General features: G+C 56.1%; 1 protein-coding gene across 1 annotated transcript in view; it reads right to left on the bottom strand.

The window, feature by feature from the left end:
• Positions 1-1,732: 1,732 nt before the first annotated feature.
• dnajc4 (DnaJ (Hsp40) homolog, subfamily C, member 4) overlaps positions 1,733-23,141 on the bottom strand; it is a 51,398-nt gene continuing 29,989 nt past the window's right edge. Inside the window, exons 2-3 of the mRNA XM_038787506.1 lie at positions 19,651-19,737; positions 1,733-2,092 (exon numbers count right to left, since the gene is read on the bottom strand). Of these exons, the coding sequence (XP_038643434.1) occupies positions 1,993-2,092; positions 19,651-19,737 (187 nt within the window). The 3' untranslated portion in view covers positions 1,733-1,992. The remainder of the gene's footprint in view (positions 2,093-19,650; positions 19,738-23,141) is intronic.

Raw genomic sequence — 23,141 nt, 5'->3', positions numbered from 1 at the left:
AGTGGGGAGAATGTGGGACTCTCTCCCACGGGGAGTGGGAGAGAATGTGGGACTCACTCCCACGGGGAGTGGGAGAGAATGTGGGACTCGCTCCCACGGGGAGAATGTGGGACTCACTCCCACAGGGAGTGGGGGGAGAATGTGGGACTCGCTCCCACAGGGGGTGGGGGAGAATGTGGAACTCGCTCCCACAGGGAGTGGGGGAGAACGTGGAACTCGCTCCCACAGGGAGTGGGGGGAGAATGTGGGACTCGCTCCCACAGGGGGTGGGGGAGAATGTGGGGCTGGCTCCCACAGGGAGTGGGGAGAATGTGGGACTCGCTCTCACAGGGAGTGGGGGGAGAATGTGGGACTCGCTACCACAGGGAGTGGGGGAGAATGTGGAACTCGCTCCCACAGGGGAGTGGGGAGAATGTGGGACTCGCTCTCACAGGGGAGTGGAGAGAATATGGGACTCGCTCCCACAGGGAGTGGGGAGAATGTGGAACTCGCTCCCACAGGGAGTGGGGGGGAGAATGTGGGACTCGCTCCCACGGGGAGTGGGGGAGAATGTGGGACTCTCTCCCACGGGGAGTGGGAGAGAATGTGGGACTCGATCCCACGGGGAGTGGGGAGAATGTGGGACTTGCTCTCACAGGGAGTGGGGGAGAATGTGGGACTCGCTCGCTTGGGGAGTGGGGGATGTTGAATAAACACATGAGGGGGAGAGGAATAGAAGGACATGGAGATGTGTGGGGGGGGGGGGGGGGGGGGCGGGAAGAGCGGAGGAGGTTAGGAGGAGGCCCGTGTGGAGAAGATAGACTGAGAAGAGGAGAAATGATGTTCTCTCAGAGGGCCAAGAGTCTCTGGAACTCTCTTCCTCAAAAGACGGTGGAAATAAGTCTTTGAATACTTTTAAGGCGGGGCTTGATAGATTCTTGATAAGGGAGAGGGAGGGGGTGAACTATCGGGAGGTGAGGCGGGAATGTGAAGTGGAGGTACAATCAGCTGAGCCATGATCTTACTGAATGGCGTAGCTGGCTCGAGGGGCCGAGTGGCTTTCTTAATTGGTATGAACTCTGGCATGGTGAAGACGGGCTGAATGGCCTCTGTGCGTGCTGTCTGCGCGGCGCATTTCAATGTTTACCTTTGCTTACGTGACAGAGACGTGTCTGACGTCCGATCCAGGGCCCACCCTGAGGTGGCGGGCCGCATTTCCCGGTCTCCGATCGCCCGCCCCCAAGTCCATGAAATTTCCCGGGACGTGCCGGCTGGGCAGGGGGGGAAAGGCGAGGAGAGGATTTCTGGCCCCAGTGAAATTTATTTTCACGGGCCAAGTAACAATCTGCAGACCCAACGCGGCTGAAACCAAACGGCGGCTGAATCCGGGTGTGCGGTTCCGCTGAGCCCCTGCCCGAACGGGGCGGCCGGATTCGCCCGGCCGACTCGCGCCAATCGGCCGCTGAACCGGCGGTCAATCGGGAGTCACTCCGATGAGAGGGGCCTCGGCTGATTCGAAGGACCGTTGCGTTGGGTCACCGTGGGCGTGCGGACCCGTCACGCCCAGGGCGTAAATCCCTCCGCCGTTTAAATGCAGCTTTCGGCCGTGTCCGGAATAAGACGCGGGGCCAACCAAAAATGAGCTGGCAGATGTCAGGTAGCCATTCGAGTGCCCCCCATAACCCCTCATCCCCGCCCGTGACTCCAATCCTCACACCCAATGTGGACGTGACCGAGGAAGACAGCAGTCGTCTTAAAGTGCGACAGCCAATAAATATATTGAAAGGGCGCCCACACCGCGAGGGGAGGGGAGACCCGCCGAGCGTTGGACGATAAATCCACCCCCCCCCACCCCCTCCTCGGGGGCACAACAAAGGAGTAGACTCCGCTCTCTCGTCTTTGCAGGAGGCAGTTTAACCGCGCTCGCTCAGACAGCGGTGGGAACACGAGCGGCCGGTCCGCCTGTCGCTGCGCCGGGGCACCGCGGCCGCCCTCCCCGTCTTTTTCTGGAAGTCAGTCCTCGCCCCCTCCTCCTTTCTTCAGTTTGTATTTCTCCACAAACTCGGCGTGCTTCTGCCGAAGGATTTCCTGCTGTTTCTTCAAGCCGTTTGCCCTGTGGAAAAAGAGAGATTGTGAAGGCGGTTTTGTGTGTGTGAATATATATATATGTGTACATGTGTGTGTGTATGTGTGTGTGTATATGTGTGTGTGTACGTGTACATGTGAGAATATATGTATATGTGTGTGTATGTGTGGGTGTATATGTGTGCGTATATAGAACATAGAACAGTACAGCACAGAACAGGCCCTTCGGCCCTCGATGTTGTGCCGAGCAATGATCACCCTACTCAAACCCACGTATCCACCCTATACCCGCAACCCAACAACCCCCCCCTTAACCTTACTTTTATTAGGACACTACGGGCAATTTAGCCTGGCCAATCCACCTAACCCGCACATCTTTGGACTGTGGGAGGAAACCGGAGCACCCGGAGGAAACCCACGCACACACGGGGAGGACGTGCAGACTCCGCACAGACAGTGACCCAGCCGGGAATCGAACCTGGGACCCTGGAGCTGTGAAGCATTTATGCTAACCACCATGCTACCCTGCTGCCCCAGTGTGTGTATATATATGTGTGTGTATATCTATCTGTGTATATGTGTGTGTGTGTTTGTATATGTGAATGTGCGTGCATATGTATGTCTATGTGTATATGTGCATATGTGTGAATGTGTGTGTACATGTGTGTGTGTGTGTATGTGTGTGTGTATGTGTATCTGTGTGTATGTCTATGTGTGTATATATGTGTGTGTGTGTACATATGTGTGTATTTGTGTGTGTTTGTATATGGGCGTGTGTGTACATGTATTTATTTTTCATAGAATTTACGGTGCAGAAGGAGGCCATTCGGCCCATCGAGTCTTCACCGGCTCTTGGAAAGAGCACCCTACCCAAGGTCAACACTTCCACCCTATCCCCATAACCCAGTTACCCCACCCAACACTAAGGGCAATATTGGACACTAAGGGCAATTTATCACGGCCAATCCACCCTAACCTGCACATCTTTGGACTGTGGGAGGAAACCGGAGCGCCCGGAGGAAACCCACGCAGACACGGGGGGGAGGACGTGCAGACTCCGCACAGACAGCGACCCAAGCCGGGAATCGAACCCGGGACCCTGGAGCTGTGAAGCAATTGTGCTGTCCACAATGCTACCGTGCTGCCCTCATATGTGTGTATTTGTGTGTGTGTGTGTCTGGGCGTGTGTGTATATGTATATATGTGTGTATTTGTGTGTGTGCCCGCGGGCGCAGTGGGTGGAGGGGGCAGGGAGGAAACCCCACCCGGCAGCTGGTGCAATTTCAATTCAACAAATAAAGTCCAGAATTGAGGGCTGGTCTACGGCAGCATCGATCGTTCTACAAACCCATCCGGTGAAATCCGTCGCCCTTACCCCAGCCTGGCCTACATGTGACTCCAGACACCCCCCCCTCCCCCAAACACACACAGCGATGTGGTCCACTCTTAACCACCCCTCTCTGAAATGGGCCGAGCGAGACACCTCGGTCGGAGGGGGCAATTAGGGATGGGGAACAAAGGCTGGGCCCAGGCGATGCCCCCACACACCCCTTGTGGAAGAATAAAACTTCTTTTTGAAACTTCTTCTGTGACAAGGCCCGAAGGGGTTAAAAGGCTGAGTTCTACCAGTCTAGGAGACTCCGGACAACGTTTGTTTGGCAACGCTACCACCTGGCCATTTATAAACATTGTGTGCGTGTGTGTGGGTACATGTGTCAGCGAAGGTTCCAGAGCAGTTCTGAGGCACGGTCCTGTATTGGCACCACAGAGACGCAGGGCAGGAACGCAGTTTTCTAACATACCTATCTCCATCCGTCCTCTCCTCTGCCATCCTAAGCTGGAACATTCCCGGGAAAACAAGACGGTGAAGCGATCCCCCAAGAATGGCAACCCCTTCCCCCCCCCCATTCCCAATACCTCCTCCCCCCCCCCCCCCCCTCCACTCCCCCACCTCGGCCCCCTACCCAAAGTACCGCTCCTCCTCCGCGCCCACCACCGTTCCTGCCTCCCACCCGGCCCCCCTCAAAGCTCTGCCCCACCCACCCAGTGAGGGGGGTCCACTCCCAGTCCAGACCCTGAACGATATCGGCCCTCCCTTCACTCTGTCTGGGGTCAAAGATCTGGGAGCCCCCTCCCTAACAGCACGGTGGGTGTACCTGCCCACCACACGGGGCGGGTTCAAGATGGCGGCTCACTCACCGCCTCTCGAGGAGCAATTAGGGAAGGGCATTAAAAATGTTGGGCCTTGCGAATCAATCAGAAAATTGGCCAATTGGAGGAAACGGGGAGGGGTGGGTCACGAGGGAGGGGTTAGTGTGAAGGGAGGAGGGTAGGTGGACGCAGCGAGTGAATGTGAAGACTGACAGTGACGACACTTGGCTGTGAAGCACTAAGGTTGCGAGTGGCGCCATAGAAATGCAGAATGTTCTCTTATAACAGCTCAAAACGAGATATTAAGGACAGGAGGCAAACGATCTATCAAAGTGTGTGGCTTTAATGAGCATCTTAAAGGAGAGAGTGAGAGAGACGGAGAGGTTTAGGGAGGGGATTCCAGAGCTCAGCCCCCCCCCCCCCCCCCCCCCCCCCCCCCCCCCCTCCCAGGCAGCTGAAGGCACGGCCGCCAATGTCGGAGCGATGGGAATGGGGGGGATGCTCGAGAGGCCGGAATTGGAGGGAGCGCAGAGATCCCGGAGGGTCGTAGGGGGTTACAGAGATAGGGAGGGTTGTCGGGGTTGGAAGACGTTACAGAGATAGGGAGCATTGTAGGGGCTGGAGGAGGTTAGAGGTAGGGAGGGTTGTAGGGACTGGAGGAGGTTACAGAGATAGGGAGCATTGTAGGGGCTGGAGGAGGTTAGAGGTAGGGAGGGTTGCAGGGGCTGGAGGAGGTTACAGAGATAGGGAGGGGTGTAGGGGCTGGAGGAGGTTAGAGGTAGGGAGGGTTGTAGGGACTGGAGGAGGTTGCAGAGATAGGGAGGGATGTCGGGGCTGGAGGAGGTTACAGAGATAGGGAGGGTTGTCGGGACTGGAGGAGGTTACAGAGATAGGGAGGGTTGTAGGGGCTGGAGGAGGTTACAGAGATAGGGAGGGTTGTAGGGACTGGAGGAGGTTACAGAGATAGGGAGGGTTGTAGGGGCTGGAGGAGGTTACAGAGATAGGGAGGGTTGTAGTGGCTGGAGGAGGTTACAGAGATAGGGAGGGTTGTCGGGGCTGGAGGAGGTTACAGAGATAGGGAGGGTTGTCGGTGCTGGAGGAGGTTACAGAGATAGGGAGGGTTGTAGGGGCTGGAGGAGGGTACAGAGATAGGGAGGGTTGTAGGGGGCTGGAGGAGGTTACAGAGATAGGGAGGGGTGTAGGGGCTGGAGGAGGTTACTGAGATAGGGAGGGTTGTAGGGACTGGAGGAGGTTACAGAGATAGGGAGGGTTGTAGGGGCTGGAGGAGGTTACAGAGATAGGGAGGGTTGTCGGGGCTGGAGGAGGTAATAGAGAGAGGGAGGGAGAGAGATTTGAAAACAAGGAGAGGGATTGTTGAATGGAGGTATTGTGAGGCAGGTGTCGGGTTAGTGAGCGTTCAATGGAGGACCAGGAACCGGAGTGAGTTTGGATCAGAGTTTCCGATCAGCTCCATTGGATGGGGCGTGCATGGCGCGTGCGTAACCTCGTCTGCTCCTGCTCAACTCCTTCAGTCCTTTCTCCTCCCCACCAGTCGCGTCGGATCGTCAAAAGCAGACAGAGCAGTCCCTCAGGCAGCACTGACGCTCGCTCTGAATGATCCTTTTGAGTCCAGCTGGAAGGAGGGGTGATGTGCGTGCATAGGGGGGGGGAGAGAGAGAGAGAGAGAGAGAGCTTATTGCTTGGTGAAAACAGTCGCCTACTATAGGGTATCACGTTCCCCATTCAGGACGATGAATGGGAAGGATGAATACTTCCGCCAAGGCGTGATCAGAAACAAGAGGGCTCCAGTGGCTGGGAGGACAATGGGAGAGAGAGAGAGAAGGGCTGCCTCGTTTCGATGCGCACACAATCATCCCGACACAGAGTCCGGGGGACCACAGCCTGACCGCGCTCGGCTCCCTCTGGGATTGCGAGTGTGTGCGCCACCGCACGTAGGCCGGTGGTTAATCCCCGCCCTCCGGCCCGCGCTCCCCCCATCACACACACACACACCGCCCCCACCCCCCCTCCTCCTCCAGCAGAGGTTAACCCAGGCAGCGCCTTCTCTCACAGAGCTGAGGTAGCCCACGTCGGAGAACCGACCCCCCCACCCCCCTCCCCTCCCCCGCCGACTCGCTCTCACTGCCAGCCGCCCCCGCTGCCTCTCCCGTCGGGACAATCGGCCCGCCCCCCTGACCCGCCTCGCCCCCTGACCAGTTTCTCCGCTCAGCGCTACGTGGGTCACCCCGCCCCCCCCCCGCAGGCCGACGGGATGCAGGAGGCCCTGGGTCTGAGGGACAACACTCGAGGGAGGGGGAGAGGGGGGGGGGGGGGGGGGACAGGGAGGATGTGAAAGGATGGGAGAGGATGCGGAATAGATTCCCCAGGACGCTTCCGGGGTCGTCGGACTGCACCTCCGAGGACAGATTGGAGCAGTTGGGAATGTTTCCCCTTGGAGAAGAGAAGGCGGAGAGGGGATTTAATCGACGGGGCCCAGATGGGGGGGGTGGGGACACGGCGGGAGAGGGGGAAAGCTCGCCCCCGCCCGTAACAACAATGGAGAAACCAGAGGGCCCAGGTTTCAAATAATCGCGGGAGAGGCGAGGGGAGCACGTTTATTACACAGTGCGAGGGGCTGGGAGTGTTTGATGGGGACAGTGTAGAGGGAGCTTTACTCTGTATTTAACCCCGTGCTGTACCTGTGCTGGGATTGTTTGATGGGGACAGTGTAGAGGGAGCTTTACTCTGTATCTAACCCCGTGCTGTACCTGTCCTGGGATTGTTTGATGGGGACAGTGTAGAGGGAGCTTTACTCTGTATCTAACCCCGTGCTGTACCTGTCCTGGGAGTGTTTGATGGGGACACTGTAGAGGGAGCTTTACTCTGTATCTAACCCCGTGCTGTACCTGTCCTGGGAGTGTTTGATGGAGACAGTGTAGAGGGAGCTTTACTCTGTATCTAACCCCGTGCTGTACCTGTCCTGGGAGTGTTTGATGGAGACAGTGTAGAGGGAGCTTTACTCTGTATCTAACCCCGTGCTGTACCTGTCCTGGGAGTGTTTGATGGAGACAGTGTAGAGGGAGCTTTACTCTGTATCTAACCCCGTGCTGTACCTGTCCTGGGAGTGTTTGATGGGGACAGTGTAGAGGGAGCTTTACTCTGTATCTAACCCCGTGCTGTACCTGTCCTGGGAGTGTTTGATGGGGACAGCGTAGAGGGAGCTTTACTCTGTATCTAACCCCGTGCTGTACCTGTCCTGGGAGTGTTTGATGGGGGCAGTGTAGAGGGAGCTTTACTCTGTATCTAACCCCGTGCTGTACCTGTCCTGGGAGTGTTTGATGGGGACAGTGTGGAGGGAGCTTTACTCTGTATCTAACCCCGTGCTGTACCTGTCCTGGGAGTGATTGATGGGGACAGTGTAGAGGGAGCTTTACTCTGTATCTAACCCCATGCTGTACCTGTCCTGGGATTGTTTGACGGGGACAGTGTAGAGGGACCTTTACTCTGTATCTAACCCCGTGCTGTACCTGTCCTGGGAGTGTTTGATGGGGCCAGTGTAGAGGGAGCTTTACTCTGTATCTAACCCCGTGCTGTACCTGTCCTGGGAGTGTTTGATGGGGGCAGTGTAGAGGGAGCTTTACTCTGTATCTAACCCCGTGCTGTACCTGTCCTGGGAGTGTTTGATGGGGACAGTGTAGAGGGAGCTTTACTCTGTATCTAACCCCGTGCTGTACCTGTCCTGGGAGTGTTTGATGGAGACAGTGTAGAGGGAGCTTTACTCTGTATCTAACCCCGTGCTGTACCTGTCCTGGGAGTGTTTGATGGAGACAGTGTAGAGGGAGCTTTACTCTGTATCTAACCCCGTGCTGTACCTGTCCTGGGAGTGTTTGATGGGGGACAGTGTAGAGGGAGCTTTCCTCTTGCTGGGGGAGTGTGGAGGAGGCAGGTTGAATGGAGGTTGAAGAATAAGGGGGTTGATTATCTGGAGAGGAGGGGTGTTGCGTGTGACGGGGAGGCACTCGGTTGATCAGTGTGATCCTGCACGAGGCCCCGTTCTCTGTCTCACCTGACAGGGCTGGACTCCCCCCCCCCCCTCACCCCCCGACCTCTGTGAACGGTGGAACGGACTCCGCTGCTCGACGCCATTCTCTTGCAAGCAGACACAGGCTGCACAGCATCAGGGGAAAAGACACCGTCAGCAGTTTCCTCTGAGTTGCTGGACAAGTCCTCTGGTGACAGGCCGATCCCAAATCCGGGGGAGGGTGGAGGGGGGGGGGGGGAGTGGACGTGAAGAGTGCAGCTTCAAAACATCGGAAAGTTGGGAGCGCAGGCTGAAAGCTGTCCAAACTGAGAATAAATCTGCCTCATCGCCTGTCCAAACTGAACTTTAACCCGTACTGACAGGAGCTGTTGTCCCAGGCCCCTTATCTGAAGGGTCCAGCTGCTTTGTTTCGATTGTTGACAGATAGGGGTGGGGGACAGACAGTCCCACACACAGACACGTGTACAGTCATGGGCAGAGCTTCCGCCTGCCGCAGCATTATTGTGGGCAGCTTTCTACAACCAGGCCAGTATCGTGCCTCATCCTTGCTTCAACATTTAATAGGCAATGTAAACAGGATTTTAGATCCATGGGGTTAGATACGGAGCAAAGCTTCCCCTACACTGTCCCCATCAAACACTCCCAGGACAGGTACAGCACGGGGTTAGATACAGAGTAAAGCTCCCTCTACACTGTCCCCATCAAACACTCCCAGGACAGGTACAGCACGGGGTTAGATACAGAGTAAAGCTCCCTCTACACTGTCCCCATCAAACACTCCCAGGACAGGTACAGCACGGGGTTAGATACAGAGTAAAGCTCCCTCTACACTGTCCCCATCAAACACTCCCAGGACAGGTACAGCACGGGGTTAGATACAGAGTAAAGCTCCCTCTACACTGTCCCCATCAAACACTCCCAGGACAGGTACAGCACGGGGTTAGATACAGAGTAAAGCTCCCTCTACACTGTCCCCATCAAACACTCCCAGGGCAGGTACAGCACGGGGTTAGATACAGAGTAAAGCTCCCTCTACACTGTCCCCATCAAACACTCCCAGGACAGGGACAGCACGGGGTTAGATACAGAGTAAAGCTCCTTCTACACTGTCCCCATCAAACACTCCCAGGACAGGTACAGCACGGGGTTAAATACAGAGTAAAGCTCCCTCTACACTGTCCCCATCAAACACTCCCAGGACAGGAAGAGCACGGGGTTATATACAGAGTAAAGCTCCCTCTACACTGTCCCCATCAAACACTCCCAGGACAGGTACAGCACGGGGTTAGATACAGAGTAAAGCTCCCTCTACACTGTCCCCATCAAACACTCCCAGGACAGGTACAGCACGGGGTTAGATACAGAGTAAAGCTCCCTCTACACTGTCCCCATCAAACACTCCCAGGGCAGGTACAGCACGGGGTTAGATACAGAGTAAAGCTCCCTCTACACTTACCCCCATCAAACACTCCCAGGACAGGTACAGCACGGGGTTAGATACAGAGTAAAGCTCCCTCAGCACTGTCCCCATCAAACACTCCCAGGACAGGAAGAGCACAGGGTTATATACAGAGTAAAGCTCCCTCTACACTGTCCCCATCAAACACTCCCAGGACAGGTACAGCACGGGGTTAGATACAGAGTAAAGCTCCCTCTACACTTACCCCCATCAAACACTCCCAGGACAGGGACAGCACGGGGTTAGATACAGAGTAAAGCTCCCTCAGCACTGTCCCCATCAAACACTCCCAGGACAGGAAGAGCACGGGGTTAGATACAGAGTAAAGCTCCCTCTACACTTACCCCCATCAAACACTCCCAGGACAGGTACAGCACGGGGTTAGATACAGAGTAAAGCTCCCTCAGCACTGTCCCCATCAAACACTCCCAGGACAGGAAGAGCACGGGGTTATATACAGAGTAAAGATTCAGCGACTGGGGAATGGGAGGGAAGGGGGGCAAATGCTGAATGAACCCTTTCAGCTGGTCGCCCGGAAGGCACAACTTTCATTTTGATAGCGCCTTTCACCACCACCAGCGAGGTACTTTGATTTGGGGACTAGTTATTCTTGCAACGTGGGAAATACAGCGTCCAATTGGTGCACAGGAAGATCCCGCAGATAATGATGTGGTTCTGAGGCAGAGAGCCTTTGCCTTTTGAAATGCTGGTTGATGGATTTATATTGTGTTGTCCCCTGCTAACCCCCCGGCCCACCTTCCCTCACCCACTGGCTCTCTCGCGTGGGCCTTCACCCCATCTCCTGTCAGTGGATTGACAGTGCTCAGGTTTGACCGTCATTCCGTCCCCGTTGCTTTGCCCCTCTCTCTCTGCTGTCCCTCTGCACCGCCCCCATTCCCTGCTCTCTGTTGGTGTCAAAGACCTGCTTAATCCTCAAGTCCCTCCATCCTCACCTTGCCTCCCTCTCTCTGTAACCTCACTCCAGCTTTACGGGATCCTCCTGATCTGATTTCTTGGCCGCCTTGTTGCTTTCCTTGGCTCCGCCATTGGTGGCCTGTCCTTCACCAGACCTATTAGTTCGTCCGGTGGATCAGGGTCAGACGCTGTCTGCTGATGGGCCAGAGAAGCACCTTGCCACGTTGAAGCAGCACGATAGTTAAAGAGTTGAATAATCTGCTGCTTGTCATTGATGAGAGCAGAAACAGGACCTATACCACTGGCCACAGACCATCTGGAAGCAGTATGAGGGATCCAGCCACATAAAGACACCCAGTATACACTTAGTCACAGAAATACATTCCCTCACACACACACAGATATACACACAGACGCACAGAAATACGCACACACAGATATACGCACACACAGAAATACACACACAGAGATATACACACACACAGAGATACACTCAGACACATAGAAATACACACACACAGATATACACACAGACGCACAGAAATACACACACACAGACATACGCACACACAGAAATACACACACACAGATATACGCACACACAGAAATACACACACACAGATATACACACACACAGATATACACACACACAGATATACACTCAGACAGATATACACTCAGACACACAGAAATATGCACACACACAGAAATATGCACACACAGATATACACACAGACACACAGAAATACGCACACACACAGAAATACACACAGACACACAGAAATACGCACACACACAGAAATACGCACACACAGAGAAATACGCACACACACAGAAATACGCACACACACAGAAATACGCACACACACAGAAATACGCACACACACAGAAATACGCACACACACAGAAATACGCACACACACAGAAATACGCACACACACAGAAATACGCACACACAGATATACACACACACAGAAATACACACAGACACACAGAAATACACACACACACAGAAATACACACACACAGAAATACACACACACAGAAATACACACACACACAGAAATACACACACACACAGAAATACGCACACACAGAAATACACACAGACACACAGAAATACACACACACAGAAATATGCACACACACAGAAATATGCACACACAGATATACACACAGACGCACAGAAATACACACACACAGATATACGCACACACAGAAATACGCACACACAGATATACACACAGACACACAGAAATACGCACACACACAGAAATACGCACACACACAGAAATATGCACACACACAGAAATACACACACACAGAAATACACACACACACAGATATACACACACACAGATATACACACAGACGCACAGAAATACGCACACACAGAAATACGCACACACACAGAAATATGCACACACACAGAAATACGCACACACAGAAATACGCACACACACAGAAATACGCACACACACAGAAATACACACACACAGAAATACGCACACACACATGAATACACAGAAATACACACACAGAGATATACACACAGAGAAATACACACACACACATAAATACACACACAGAGATATACACACAGAGAAATACACACACACACATAAATACACACACACAGAAAAACACACACAGAAATATACACACAGATGCACAGAAATAGACACACACACAGAAATAGACACACACACAGAAATAGACACACACACATAAATACACACACACAGAAATACACACACACAGAAATACAGACGCACAGAAATACACACAGAGAAATAGACAGAAATACACACACACAGAAATACACACATACGCACAGAAAAACACACGCACAGAAAAACACACACAGAGAAACAGAAATACACGCACACACAGAAATACACACACACATATGCACAGAAATACACACAGAGAAATGCACACACAGACGCACAGAAATACACACACACAGAAATACACACACAGAAATACACACACAGACGCACAGAAATACACGCTCTCAGAAATACACACACACACAGAAATACACACACACAGAAATACAGACACAGAAATACACACATACAGAAAACCGCATACACAAACACAAAAATACACACACACAGAAATACACACGCTGGAATACACACACAGAAATACACACACACACAGAAATACACAGACACACACAGAAATAAACACAAATACAGATGTGGGTGAGGCCTGTGTTTGTCACGCTCGAGGAGGAGGTGATTAGCCAGGAGCTGGAGCCACACTGGCCTCAGTATCTGCTGTTGGGGAGGGAGTTCCTGGGGTTTCACCCAGCCACAGTGATGGATGGTGGGTGACTGGGAGGAGTACGTGGAGTGGGCATTCTCCCGCGTCCCCATTGTCTGGGGGGGCGGGGGGGAGAGAGAGATTGCGGGGAGTGTGACGGGAGGGGTAGGGGACACCCCAATTTCACATTTTAAACACTGGCCAAAGGACGGCCCTCTGTGCTATCTTTGCATGTTGGAACAGGAGGCGGCCATTCGGCCCCTCAAAGCTACCCCCACCATTCACGTCTGTCCCCGCTCCCTCGACTCCACTTCCCCCGCACGACCCCTCAATTTTACTCAGTGACCACCCGATCACCGACACATCTTCCACCGTTCCCCGGGGCAGGGGATTCCAAAGATTCCCCACCCTCCTCGCCTGTCCAAAATGGCCGACGGGGAGGCGGACTGAATGTGAGCTGCGTGAAGGGTCAGCACCGGTTCGAGGGGCCAAATGGCCTCCTCCCTGTTCTCAGTTCAGAGGGAGGGGATAGTTTGAACGTGGGAGCACGTGCGCTGCCCCTTATCAGCACCGCCAGGATAAACAGAGGCTGAGAGCAGTAATGCAGCAGGATTGCGTGGAGGGAAACCAGACGAGGATAATTACAAGGTTAATGGCAGGGACAGATATGGTGTGAAACATTTACAGCTTCACGCTGAGTATCAGAGGCTCATGGTCAGGGATAACATTATTTATTTCCTCCTCCCATTTCCCTCACACGGCTGCAATTTTCCTGCATAAATGATTACTCGCACTAAAAACAAGTAAAGGTTTCCTCTGCGACTATCCTTGCTCATCCAACGTTGCTCCGCATTGTCGAAGTGAATCATTACTGACGGTGCTGCTGCCCCCCAGTGCTGGACACTGCGACTCTCCCAGTGCTGGACACTGCATCCCCCAGTGCTGGACACTGCATCCCCCAGTGTTGGACACTGCATCTCCCAGTGCTGGACACTGCATCCCCCAGTGCTGGACACTGCATCCCCCAGAGCTGGACACTGCATCCCCCCCAGTGCTGGACACTGCATCCCCCAGTGCTGGACACTGCATCCCCCAGTGCTGGACACTGCATCCCCCCCAGTGCTGGACACTGCATCCCCCCAGTGCTGGACACTGCATCCCCCCAGTGCTGGACACTGCATCCCCCCCAGTGCTGGACACTGCATCCCCCAGTGCTGGACACTGCATCCCCCAGTGCTGGACACTGCATCCCCCAGTGCTGGACACTGCATCCCCCAGTGCTGGACACTGCGACTCCCCAGTGCTGGACACTGCGACTCCCCAGTGCTGGACACTGCAACCCCCAGTGCTGGACACTGCGACTCCCCCAGGGCTGGACACTGCGACTCCCCCAGTGCTGGACACTGCATTCCCCAGTGCTGGACATTGCGACTCCCCCAGTGCTGGACACTGCATCCCCCAGTGCTGGACACTGCGACTGGCCCAGTGCTGGACACTGCATCCCCCAGTGCTGGACACTGCATTCCCCAGTGCTGGACATTGCGACTCCCCCAGTGCTGGACACTGCATCCCCTAGTGCTGGACACTGCATCCCCCAGTGCTGGACACTGCACCCCCCAGTGCTGGACACTGCATCCCCCAGTGCTGGACACTGCGACTCCCCCAGTGCTGGACACTGCATCCCCCAGTGCTGGACACTGCATCCCCCAGTGCTGGACACTGCATCGCCCCACTGCTGGACACTGCATCCCCCAGTGCTGGACACTACGGCTACCCCAGTGCTGGACACAGCATCCCCCAGTGCTGGACTCTGCGACTCCCCCAGTGTGGGCACTGCGACTCCCCCAGTGCTGGACACTGCGACTCTCCCAGTGCTGAACACTGCATCCCCCAGTGCTGGACACTGCATCCCCCAGTGCTGGACACTGCATCCCCCAGTGCTGGACACTGCATCCCCCAGTGCTGGACACTGCATCCCCCAGTGCTGGACACTGCATCCCCCCAGTGCTGGACACTACGGCTACCCCAGTGCTGTACACTGCATCCCCCAGTGCTGGACACTGCATCCCCCAGTGCGGGACACTGCATCCCCCAGTGCTGGACACTGCATCCCCCCCAGTGCTGGACACTACGGCTACCCCAGTGCTGTACACTGCATCCCCCAGTGCTGGACACTGCATCCCCCAGTGCTGGACACTGCATCCCCCAGTGCTGGACACTGCATCCCCCAGTGCGGGACACTGCATCCCCCAGTGCTGGACACTGCGGCTCCCCCAGTGCTGGACGCTGCGACTGGCCCAGTGCTGGACACTGCGGCTACCCCAGTGCTGGACACTGCGGCTACCCCAGTGCTGGACACTGCATCCCCCTGTGCTGGACAATGCGAATCCCCCAGTGCTGGACACTGCATCCCCCTGTGCTGGACACTGCGGCTCCCCCAGTGCTGGATACTGCGGCTCCCCCAGTGCTGGACACTGCATCCCCCAGTGCTGGACACTGCATCCCCCAGTGCTGGACACTGCACCCCCCAGTGCTGGACACTGCATCCCCCAGTGCTGGACACTGCGACTCCCCCAGTGCTGGACATTGCGGCTACCCCAGTGCTGGACACTGCGGCTACCCCAGTGCTGGACACTGCATCCCCCAGTGCTGGACACTGCGGCTACCCCAGTGCTGGACACGGCATCCCCCAGTGCTGGACACTGCATCCCCCAGTGCTGGACACTGCATCCCCCAGTGCTGGACACTGCATCCCCCATTGCTGGACACTGCATCCCCCAGTGCTGGATACTGCGGCTCCCCCAGTGCTGGACACTGCATCCCCCAGTGCTGGCCCCTGCGACTCTCCCAGTGCTGGACACTGCATCCCCCAGTGCTGGACACTGCGGCTACCCAAGTGCTGGACACTGCATCCCCCAGTGCTGGACACTGCGACTCCCTCCAGTGCTGGACTCTGCAGCCCCCAGTGCTGGATACTGCGGCTCCCCCAGTGCTGGACACTGCATCCCCCAGTGCTGGACACTGCATCCCCCAGTGCGGGACACTGCATCCCCCAGTGCTGGACACTGCGGCTCCCCCAGTGCTGGACGCTGCGACTGGCCCAGTGCTGGACACTGCGGCTACCCCAGTGCTGGACACTGCGGCTACCCCAGTGCTGGACACTGCATCCCCCTGTGCTGGACAATGCGAATCCCCCAGTGCTGGACACTGCATCCCCCTGTGCTGGACACTGCGGCTCCCCCAGTGCTGGATACTGCGGCTCCCCCAGTGCTGGACACTGCATCCCCCAGTGCTGGACACTGCATCCCCCAGTGCTGGACACTGCACCCCCCAGTGCTGGACACTGCATCCCCCAGTGCTGGACACTGCGACTCCCCCAGTGCTGGACATTGCGGCTACCCCAGTGCTGGACACTGCGGCTACCCCAGTGCTGGACACTGCATCCCCCAGTGCTGGACACTGCGGCTACCCCAGTGCTGGACACTGCATCCCCCAGTGCTGGACACTGCATCCCCCAGTGCTGGACAATGCGAATCCCCCAGTGCTGGACACTGCATCCCCCAGTGCTGGACACTGCATCCCCCAGTGCTGGACACTGCATCCCCCAGTGCTGGACACTGCATCCCCCAGTGCTGGACAATGCGAATCCCACAGTGCTGGACATTGCGGCTACCCCAGTGCTGGACATTGCGGCTACCCCAGTGCTGGACATTGCATCCCCCTGTGCTGGACACTGCGACAGTCACAGTGTCCAGCCTGGGAGTCACAGTGTCCAGCACTGGGGGATGCAATGTCCAGCACTGGGGTAGCCGCAGTGTCCAGCACTGGGGTAGCCGCAGTGTCCAGCACTGGGGGATGCAGTGTCCAGCACTGGGGGATTCGCATTGTCCAGCACTGGGGTAGCCGCCGTGTCCAGCACTGGGGTAGCCGCCGTGTCCAGCACTGGGGTAGCCGCAGTGTCCAGCACTGGGGGAGCCGCAGTGTCCAGCACTGGGGGATGCAGTGTCCAGCACTGGGGGAGTCGCAGTGTCCAGCACTGGGGTAGCCGCAGTGTCCAGCACTGGGGATGCAGTGTCCAGCACTGGGGGAGTCGCAGTGTCCTGCACTGGGGGAGTCGTAGTGTCCAGCACTGGGGGAGCCGCAGTGTCCAGCACTGGGGGAGCCGCAGTGTCCAGCACTGGGGGAGCCGCAGTGTCCAGCACTGGGATAGCCGCAGTGTCCAGCATTTGGGTAGCCGCAGTGTCCAGCACTGGGGGAGCCGCAGGGGCCAGCACTGGGAGAGTCGCAGTGTCCAGCACTGGGATAGCCGCAGTGTCCAGCACTGGGGGATGCAGAGTCCAGCACTGGGGGAGCCGCAGTGTCCAGCACTGGGGTAGCCGCAGTGTCCAGCACTGGGGGAGCCGCAGTGTCCAGCACTGGGGTAGCCGCAGTGTCCAGCACTGGGCCAGTCGCAGTGTCCAGCACTGGGGGAGCCGCAGTGTCCAGCACTGGGGGAGTCGCAGTGTCCAGCACTGGGATAGCCGCAGTGTCCAGCACTGGGGGATGCAGTGTCCTGCACTGGGGTAGCCGCAATGTCCAGCACTGGGGTAGCCGCAGTGTCCAGCACTGGGGTAGCCGCAGTGTCCAGCACTGGGGGAGTCTCAGTGTCCAGCACTGGGGGGTGCAGTGTCCAGCACTGGGGTAGCCGCAGTGTCCAGCACTGGGGGATGCAGTGTCCTGCACTGGGATAGCCGCAGTGTCCAGCACTGGGGTAGCCGCAGTGTCCAGCACTGAGGTAGCCGCAGTGTCCAGCACTGGGGGAGTCTCAGTGTCCAGCACTGGGGGGTGCAGTGTCCAGCACTGGGGTAGCCGCAGTGTCCAGCACTGGGGGATGCAGTGTCCAGCACTGGGGGAGTCGCAGTGTCCAGCACTGTGGTAGCCGCAGTGTCCAGCACTGGGGTAGCCGCAGTGTCCAGCACTGGGGGAGCCGCAGTGTCCAGCACTGGGAGAGTCGCAGGGGCCAGCACTGGGGGAGCCGCAGTGTCCAGCACTGGGGGAGTCACAGTGTCCAGCACTGGGGTAGCCGCAGTGTCCAGCACTGGGGGAGCCGCAGTGTCCAGCACTGGGAGAGTCACAGGGGCCAGCACTGGGGGAGCCGCAGTGTCCAACACTGGGGGAGTCGCAGTGGCCAGCACTGGGGTAGCCGCAGTGTCCAGCACTGGGGGAGCCGCAGTGTCCAGCACTGGGAGAGTCACAGGGGCCAGCACTGGGGGAGCCGCAGTGTCCAACACTGGGGGAGTCGCAGTGGCCAGCACTGGGGTAGCCGCAGTGTCCAGCACTGGGGTAGCCGCAGTGTCCAGCACTGGGGTAGCCGCAGTGTCCAGCACTGGGGTAGCCGCAGTGTCCAGCACTGGGAGAGTCACAGTGTTTAGGACTGCGGGGAAACCCGGTCTTCGCGCGCCAGGGGAGGGGGGGGGGGGGGGGGGGGGGGAAGGTATGACTGTTCAACAGTCCACAAAACTGGGAGCATTTGAAAGCGTTTATGAAGCTGGGTTGCCTCAGAATCTCCAATGGGGAGCATTCCAGTCTAACCTAACATCACGACATGGTGTCTGAATCCTGTACCAAGCCCCTGTGGGCAAAAGCAGAAGGTGCCACAGATATTAACATTCCCCGAACACTGTAATCAGTGGTGAACAGGGGAACACCAGTCAAAGTCTTAATTACAACCTCCGCCGTAAAAGTTTCAAGCTGCCAGGAGTGGCTTGTGAGTTCGCTGGCTCACGTACACAGTCAGAGATTTGCTCAGTCACGCGAGGGTCGCCCCCGCTAGCGTTGTTCAGCGGGTCCTTGCTGTACTTCTGAGGACGGGAGGGCGTTAGAGAGGGTGAGGAGAAGGTTTGAGGGGCGCCGGGATCAAGGCTGGCGGGGGTGGGGGTTTTCAGTTCCTGGCGATCGACTGGGGGAATCGAGGGCTTCCTCGCCTTCAGGGAGAAGATTAGTTATCGGCGGGACAGTGATTAGCACCGCTGCCTCATAGCGCCAGAGTTCAATTCCGGCCTTGGGTCACGGTCTGTGTGGGAGTCTGCGTGTTCCCCCCGTGTCTGTGTGGGTTTCCTCCGGGTGCCCAGGTTTCCTCCCACAGTCCAACTTTTTGCAGGTTAGATGGATTGGCCGTGATAAATTGTCCCTTAGCGTCCAAAGATGTGCAGGTTAGGTGGATTGGCTGTGCTAAATTGTCCCCTAGCGTCCAAAGATGTGCAGGTTAGGTGGATTGGCCGTGCTAAATTGTCCCTTAGCGTCCAAAGATGTGCCGGTTAGGTGGATTGGCCGTGCTAAATTGTCCCTTAGCGTCCAAAGATGTGCAGGTTAGGTGGATTGGCCGTGCTAAATTGTCCCTTAGCATCCAAAGATGTGCAGGTTAGGTGGATTGGCCGTGATAAATTGTCCCTTAGCGTCCAAAGATGTGTCGGTTAGGTGGATTGGCCGTGCTAAATTGTCCCTTAGTGTCCAAAGATGTGTCGGTTAGGTGGATTGGCCGTGCTAAATTGCCCCTTAGCATCCAAAGATGTGCAGGTTAGGTGGATTGGCCGTGCTAAAATTGCCCCGAAGTGTCCACAGAAGTGCGGGTTAGACGGGAGTGGGCCGGGGTAGGGTGCTCTTTCAAAGGGTCGGTGCAAACTCGATGGGCCGAATGGCCTCCTTCTGCACTGTAGGGATCCTATGGATGTTCAAAGTCACGCGGGGTTAAGAGGGAGTCAGTTACCTTGCTCGCTCCTTGGACTCATTGTAGATCTTTGTTATGACCTGGTCCTTATTGTCCATGAAGCTCCTGTGAAATTCTTCAAGTTTCCTGAAAGGGAATCGGCTCCAATTTACAAAGGCGGAAGGTTCCGGTTCACAATCGCAACCTCCGCGTCGCTCATCCAGCCCGTTGCTCTCTGGGGGGTGTCCGGAGAGGGGGGAGGCGTGTGTGTGTGTAACCTCTGTGAGATAAAGCATGACTGAGATTCGAGGCGGACGGGTCGCTTGGCGTCGACCCGGGCACCGGATCAGACACCCGCCCAATTCTGGGACCCTTCGCCCTCCCCGATTCCCATCGCTTCACCTTCTGTGGGGGGGGGGGGGGGGCGGGGGCCTGGGGCCCGATGCTCTGTAAACCTCTGTCTCCCCTCCTTTCCGATGTTCCTTAAAACCAACCTCTTTGGTGGAGGCCATTCGGCCCATCGGGTCTGTACCGACCCTCTGAAAGAGTGTCTCACGTGGGTCCGCTCCCCTGCTTTATCCCTGTAACACCACCTAACCTGCACATCTTTGGACACTAAGGGGCAATTTAGCACGGCCAATCCACCCTAACCTGCACATCTTTGGACACTAAGGGGCAATTTAGCATGGCCAATCCACCTAACCTGCACATCTTTGGACACTAAGGGGCAATTTAGCACGGCCAATCCACCTAACCTGCACATCTTTGGTTTGTGGGGGCGAAACCCACGCAGACACGGGGAGAATGTGCAAACTCCACACGGACAGTGACCCAGAGCCGGGATCGAACCTGGGACCTCGGCGCCGTGAGGCAGCAGGGCTAACCCACTGCGCCGTCGTGCCGCCCTTGGGGCCTTCATGAATAACGTCAGCCTGCCACCACCCTGATCGAGGCTGTGGTCTCTGTCTCGATATCTCCTCACGTGGCTCGGTGTGTTCGATAAAACTGTCAAGCACCTCGGGGACGTCTTACTTAACCGAAGGACGGGTAACCAAGAGGCCCAGGGTGACGTTCCGAGGGCCCTCGGTTCGAACCTCGCCACAAATAAAAAAACGTGGAATCGAAAGCTCACATCCCATGTGTAAAAAATCTGCATTCTTGGAAAGTGGAGTGTTGATTGGACGCGAGTGCGGGCTGTGTGTCTGACTCTACTCCCAGCTGCTTGGCAGTGGGAACCGTCACGGTTTAGTTCGGTATACGCGGGAGACGGGGGCCAACATTCAGAGGACAGAGCGAAACTCTGGAGATTACTGCGTCTAAATATGTATATAACATACCGTCCTAATGTAAGCAAATATTCATTACATTTTCAGACTTTCTGGGAGTTCAAATACTTGCTGATAAACGACATATGTTAACGCACAGCCAGTCTAGTTTGTGCAGGCTGAGAAATATAATACCTCTTCAGGGCCTTTCCACGAAGCTTAATATCCAAATATACCAGACCTCCATACTGTTTCAAACGGGCAGTTAGTTTTCTTGGCAAATATATGAATAGGGTGGGAATGGAAGGGTATGGATTCAGTAAGTGCAGACATAGAACTGTACAGCACAGTGCAGGCCCTTCGGCCCACGATGTTGTGCCGAACTAGGCTGAAATTAAGATCAAATCAACCTATTCACGACGGTTTTAGTTCAGGCAGCTACCAGGGACGGTACAGGCTTGGAGGGCCGAAGGGCCTGTTCCTGTGCTGTATTGTTCTTTTATCATAGAATTTACAGTGCAGAAGGAGGCCATTCGGCCCATCGAGTCTGCACCGGCTCCTGGAAAGAGCACACCACCCAAGGTCAACACCTCCACCCTATCCCCATAACCCAGTAACCCCACCCAACACTAAGGGCAATTTTGGACACTAAGGGCAATTTATCACGGCCAATCCGCCCTAACCTGCACATCTTGGTAGGGGCTGGTTTAGCTCACAAGGCTAAATCGCTGGCTTATAAAGCAGACCAAGCAGGCCAGCAGCACGGTTCGATTCCCGTACCAGCCTCCCCGGACAGGCGCCGGAATGTGGCGACTAGGGGCTTTTCACAGTAACTTCATTGAAGCCTACTCGTGACAATAAGCGATTTTCATTTCATTTTCTTTGGACTGTGGGAGGAAACCGGAGCACCCGGAGGAAACCCACGCAGACACGGGGAGGATGTGCAGACTCCGCACAGACAGTGACCCAAGCCGGGAATCGAACCTGGGACCCTGCAGCTGTGAAGCCATTGTGCTATCCACAATGCTACCGTGCTGGCGGTGCTGTTTTGAGGAAAGGGAGAACGGTCAGGGCTATGGGGAGAAGGCCAGGGAATATGACACGGAGGGACAGTCGGAACATGCACACACACACGACAGGACGAACGGCCTCCTTCCGCCCTCTAACCCGTCCCGTGACCCCGTTACAGATCGCTCACAATTCAATGTTTCGTACGGAGGTCCGGGCTGGGCCGTCCGCAGGACGCACCCAAGACGCTTTACAGCCAGTGAGGGAGTACATCCTCGTTGAGGCGCCGGAATGTTGGGTGGCACGGTGGCGCAGTGGGTTAGCCCCGCTGCCTCACGGCGCCGAGGTCCCAGGTTCGATCCCGGGTCTGGGTCACCGCCCACGTGGAGTTTGCACATTCTCCCCCGTGTCTGCGTGGGTTTCACCCCCACAACCCAAAGATGTGCAGGGTAGGTGGATTGGCCGCGCTAAATTGCCCCTTCATTGGAAAACAAAAGTAATTGGGCACTTTGAATTTTTCAAAAAAAGGAAGTGCATGTTGCTTGAGGGATGAATGTTGTGCAGAGGGTGGGTTTGAGGGAATCGTTCCTGTCATCGCTGAATAGGTGCTGGAGGAGGTTAGAGATAGGGAGGGTTGTAGGGGCTGGAGGAGGTTACAGAGATAGGGAGGGTCGTAGGGGCTGGAGGACATTACAGAGATAGGGAGGGTTGTAGGGGCTGGAGGAGGTTCCAGAGATAGGGCGGGTTGTAGGGGCTGGAGGAGGTTACAGAGATAGGGAGGGTTGTCGGGGCTGGAGGAGGTCACAGAGATAGGGAAGGTTGTAGGGGATGGAGGAGGTTACAGAGATAGGGAGGGTTGTAGGGGCTGGAGGAGGTTACAGAGATAGGGAGCGTTGTAAGAAGTGGAGGAGGTTACAGAGATAGGGAGGGTTGTAGGGAGTGAAGGAGGTTACAGAGATAGGGAGGGTTGTAGAGGCTGGAGGAGGTTACAGAGATAGGGAGGGGTGTAGGGGTTGAAGGAGGTTACAGAGATATGGAGGGTTGTAGGGTCTGGAGGAGTTTACAGAGATAGGGAGGGTGTAGGGGCTGGAGGAGGTTACTGAGAAAGGGAGGGTTGTAGGGGCTGGAGGAGGTTACAGAGATATGGAGGGTTGTAGGGGCTGGAGGACATTACAGAGATAGGGAGGGTTGTAGGGGCTGGAGGAGGTTACAGAGATAGGGAGCGTTGTAGGAAGTGGAGGAGGTTACAGAGATAGGGAGGGTTGTAGGGAGTGAAGG

This window comes from Scyliorhinus canicula, chromosome 31, assembly GCF_902713615.1.
Source record: "Scyliorhinus canicula chromosome 31, sScyCan1.1, whole genome shotgun sequence".
Lineage (NCBI taxonomy): Eukaryota > Metazoa > Chordata > Chondrichthyes > Carcharhiniformes > Scyliorhinidae > Scyliorhinus > Scyliorhinus canicula.
The sequence above is the reverse complement of the archived record's forward strand: the minus strand, read 5'-3'. Positions and strand labels throughout refer to the sequence as shown.